Genomic DNA, 4,593 nt, shown 5'->3' on the forward strand with positions numbered 1-4,593 from the left:
AAAGAAAACAAAAATACAAATTAGCATCAAACAATTACTCCCTATGGTCCACTTTAATTGATTTTTTGATTGTTTTCACGCTTATTAAAAAATTTATCTTTTAAAATTAATTAACAATAGAAATGATCATATTAACCTTATTTTATTCATTGAAAATATAATAAATATTTCTAAACTCTTTACTTCAAGGACAACTTTGAAAATCAAATATTTGAAAAAAATTAAAAATTGTGAAGCACAAGAAAAAGATAAAAAAATCAATTGCAATGCGAATTTCTTCCATATTAACAATTGTTAATGGAAAAGGAAAAGGTGAGGAAAGACGGAAAATAGAAGAGAGGAAATAGAGACAGTGTCATCTGTGTAATTTGATGAAAGTCCAAGGTTTCTTTGCGGTTAAAGATAAATCAGTCACGTTGGTGAGTGGGGACGGCGGGCGAGTGCATTATATATTACTCCATAGATTAAGCTTTTGCGTTTAACACGGTGAACTTTCCCAAAAACAAGCGTCGGTCGCCAACCAGAAAGAAGCTCTATACCCTAAATCCCCACGTTTAAATATACCATCTACTGCTTCTGCTTTCTATATTGAATTTCCAGCTCCTTATTCTCATCCGTAAGTTAATTGTCTTTTAATTCTTCTTTTTATTTGCTGTTACAAATGTTTTAGGGTTTTAGTTTTTCTGATTGTTGCTGTTGTTCCTCTATCCCTTTGCTACAGAAATGGAAACTGCTACCGCTTTCGGGTCTGCTTTCAGCATCTGTTACAGACCCACCAAGGCGTCTCTTGGTGGGTCGGATTTTGTTCGATTCGGGTCACAGTTTCGGATTTCTCCTTCTGGGATCAAGGTATTATTGAGTTCTGTTTATCATTTTTATCTGCTTTAGTTTCTTATGATATAGTAGCTGGAATATTTACGGAAAAGACTTTTTCTTTTTACTCTTTGCATATTCAGCTTTCCGAAAGCCCAGATCTTCTGCAATAATATAAGTTTTGTTTGTACTTGTCGAAAGAATATAAGTTTTGTTTGCTCAGGAATTTTCCTTGTGGTGGAGGTAGAACACAGGCACTAATTTTTTGGTAAATTTTGAAGATGGATTAAGTACATAAATATGTTGGATACATCTGTTAGCAGAGTTCGCCTTTGTATGTTGTCAACTTTTGATAGGAGACAGTGTAAATGAACTTTGGAATTGAGAGAGAATGAATATGACAAAAAGGATGACGACATCTTATCAGATGGTTTTCTCAAGGTTTAAGCCTGGTAAATGAATGGAATTAAAATCGAAAGAGGGGACGAAACGGTAAAATCAGAGTAACTTTGTATGTAGTCAAATAATACGATGTTTATATATGCAGATCTTTACACTACCGTAGCAGTCAGGTTTACAATTGGGAGCTTGTTTATATTCTCAATTGATGCTTACACATATCTTCTTCATGAAAGGCTATTGAGACCTATGATGGTATTTGGTGTCTATGGATCTCAAATAAATTACTAACTGGATCCCCTGAAGTACAACTAAACGTGTAAGAGAATGCCCCTGAATATCGGAGAAAAAAGTACCTCTTTCTCTCTACTATGAGTAGATGGTGGAGATGATGTCATAGTGTGGAAAACCTTCAGCGTAGTCCAACCAATTTTGGAGACGAAGTTATGACCGGCCTTATGCTTTTTAGAGAGCTTGAAGGTTATCTGCCAATTTTTGGCTTATTAAGACTTAATACGAGGAGGGGGTTGACCTTTAAGCAAATTGTTGTTTCTGAAACCTTATAACAACATTAACAACCCAGTAGAATTCCACTAATGGGGTCTGGGTAGGGTAGTGTGTACGCAGACCTTACCCCTACCCCAAAGGAGTAGAGAGGCTGAAACCTTATAAATAAATAGTTATTTCTTACTCTAAAAATGCAAGCATTCTTGTTAGAGATATGACCAGGCTTGGTCATCTTTTGATGAAGTTTTCTTCAATTTTACAGTGCACTAGATTTTTATCTTATTGTCGGAGAATTTTCTTTTGCCTTGCCTTAGGATACCTATGCCCGCCGGTTATATTGGAACAATGGTGGTAGTATGTAATGCCACCAGAGCATATTAAAACTATAGATTGTCCAAAATAAGATATATCCACATTTACATACATCCCTTTTATTGACTATTATCCCAAGGTTTGTGAAACAGAGTGATATAGCCCAGTTTTTTCTGTGTCAATTGCCATTCCTTTCTGAATTAGTGTAGTGTGGCTGATGCCTTGTTGCAGTTTCTGCTTACCTTTGGTTCTTTCCTCACCTTCTGTCTAGTGAAATGGTGTCTACGGACTTGTCGAAAAAGAAAAATGGTGTATTCTTCTATTATCTTTGTTTCTCCTTTTTTTTCCAAACGTATATCTCATACTGTCTTCTGGACTTTGTGTCGAATTGTTGATCCTGGATATCTCTACTAAATTTGTTGGATATGTGCTAGGCTGTTGCTGAAATTTCCCTTTGTGCTTGATATAAGTTTTGGTCGTATAAGGTAACCTTACAAATTTTATGCCTTGAGTATGCAATTATTGGAACTATGAAAGGTATCTGTTTGAATCCTTCTGCTACTGATTTTTCCAATTAGGGAGGTGGCTCAACGTGCATTGACCTATGTAATCCTATGTTATTTATTTTAATCCATCTATCCACTTGGATATATCAATGAAACATCTTCATTCAGTTAATAAAGAGATTTCCTTGATGTGATCTGAGCAAAACTATCTATTTAAATTGGTTTATGAAGTAGTTGGCATAAATTAAGAACCTTATGCATCTGAAAATGCTCTCTGACACCTAATTTATTGGACATGTTATTGGCAGCTTTATCCCTCAGTTTCTCATGTGAAGTTGAGTAACAGGAAAGCGGCTTTTGGTAGCAGAAAATGTACCTCGATCAGGGCATCTCTATCACCCTCGGAGTCCGGAGGTTCAGCTGCCCCTATTGCTCCACTTCAGCTTGAATCTCCTATTGGCCAATTTCTCTCTCAGATTTTGACAAGTCACCCACATCTTGTCCCTGCTGCTGTAGATCAGCAGCTTGAACAGCTTCAAACTGAACGCGACTCAGAGCAACAGAAGGAAGAACCATCTGCAACCGGTACTGACATTGTCTTGTACAGGTTAGCCTAGGCTTCTTTGAAACTCATCTTCCCCAAAAAAGCTATTGTCTTCTGTTATGGTATTTATCACTGCTGTGAGGTCTAATATGTTGCATGGTCACTTTTCTAAACTATCAGGAGAATTGCTGAGGTTAAGGCTAATGACAGGAAAAAAGCTTTAGAGGAGATATTGTATGCTTTGGTGGTGCAGAAATTTATGGATGCCAATGTATCTTTAGTTCCTGCAATCAGTCCACCTTCATCTGAGCCTTCTGGTCGAATTGATACATGGCCCAGCCAAGACGATAAGTTTGAGCGTCTTCATTCCGCAGAAGCTAATGAGATGATTCAAAACCACCTGGCTCTCATTCTTGGAAATCGATTGGGTGATAATTCTGCAGTGGCTCAAATAAGTAAATTTAGAGTAGGCCAAGTTTATGCAGCATCTGTTATGTATGGATATTTCCTCAAGAGAGTGGACCAGAGGTTTCAGCTAGAAAAGACCATGAAAGTCCTTCCTCAGGGTGTAGATGATGAAGATAGTAGCATTCGGCAAGTGGGAGGGGAGGAGATTAGGTCTGGTGATAGGAGTGATACTTCTTTCGGGGTAACGCAATCCCATCCAGAATTGTCATCATGGTCTGCAGGTAGTGCGGGTACTGGAGGGTTTGGCCATGGGATAAAGCCCTCAAGATTGAGAAACTATGTGATGTCATTTGATGGGGAGACACTCCAGAGATATGCAACCATCAGATCTAAAGAGGCCATAGGCATAATTGAGAAACACACCGAAGCACTATTCGGTAGACCTGAGATTGTTATCACCCCTCAAGGCACTGTTGACTCTTCTAAAGATGAACTTCTTAAGATCAGTTTTGGAGGGCTGAGTCGGCTTGTTTTAGAGGCTGTAACTTTTGGGTCTTTCCTCTGGGATGTTGAGAGCTATGTTGACTCAAGATACCATTTTGTTGCAAATTAAAAATATTGGAGCCTCCATGGTTTTAGATTTATGCCGGAGGCTTACAAACTTAGTGCAGTAGCATGTGCTAAGGGAATGATAGTGGATCATGTGCTTGACTTGTATATACATATTTCGTATTAGACATTATTTAACAACAGTGTGTTTCCATAATAACATGATTACAAGACGTTTACATGATTACATGACAGAGGTGAATACCTACTTTCCCCTTCCTCCTTTTCACTTGAGCCCCAATAAAGTGTCGGTCTTGGTGCAATTAGGGAGGAACACAACATTTGTTTTCTCGATATTTTGTATCACTTGTCTTGCCTGTCCCGTTCATGCTTTAGTGCATATTTCATTTTCTGCCTAAAGCAGTGACGTCTATTATTTCGTGGCTTGTTTGGTTGATGAAAGATTGATATAACCAGGATATGTTTCGCTGTTCACATCATTGTCTTCGATTTTCGTGATTCCTATTTCTTTTTGACTAAAGAACCAAAATGTGT

General features: G+C 37.8%; 1 protein-coding gene across 2 annotated transcripts; it reads left to right on the top strand.

Moving 5' to 3' along the window:
- The first annotated feature begins 458 nt into the window (after positions 1-458).
- On the top strand, positions 459-4,285 carry LOC104107561 (UV-B-induced protein At3g17800, chloroplastic-like). 2 transcript variants are annotated; one of them, XM_009616397.4, is made up of 4 exons: positions 459-616; positions 722-849; positions 2,846-3,144; positions 3,262-4,285. In XM_009616397.4, the coding sequence occupies exons 2-4, from the start codon at positions 724-726 to the stop codon at positions 4,100-4,102; spliced, it is 1,266 nt and encodes a 421-aa protein (XP_009614692.1). In that variant the 5' UTR covers positions 459-616; positions 722-723; the 3' UTR covers positions 4,103-4,285. The 2 variants fall into 2 exon arrangements, with proteins under 2 accessions (XP_009614692.1, XP_018630131.1); XM_018774615.3 differs by having other exon boundaries at positions 465-552.
- Positions 4,286-4,593: the final 308 nt, after the last annotated feature.

Source organism: Nicotiana tomentosiformis, chromosome 3 (genome assembly GCF_000390325.3).
Source record: "Nicotiana tomentosiformis chromosome 3, ASM39032v3, whole genome shotgun sequence".
Lineage (NCBI taxonomy): Eukaryota > Viridiplantae > Streptophyta > Magnoliopsida > Solanales > Solanaceae > Nicotiana > Nicotiana tomentosiformis.

What these genes read in the sequence shown, in the direction of transcription:
- LOC104107561 (XM_009616397.4), top strand. Translation starts at nt 724, where the DNA reads ATGGAAACTGCTACCGCTTTCGGGTCTGCTTTCAGCATCTGTTACAGA. An exon ending in TTTCTCCTTCTGGGATCAAG is followed by an intron (nt 850 to 2,845) that starts GTATTATTGAGT and finishes TGTTATTGGCAG; the next exon opens with CTTTATCCCTCAGTTTCTCA. An exon ending in ACTGACATTGTCTTGTACAG is followed by an intron (nt 3,145 to 3,261) that starts GTTAGCCTAGGC and finishes CTAAACTATCAG; the next exon opens with GAGAATTGCTGAGGTTAAGG.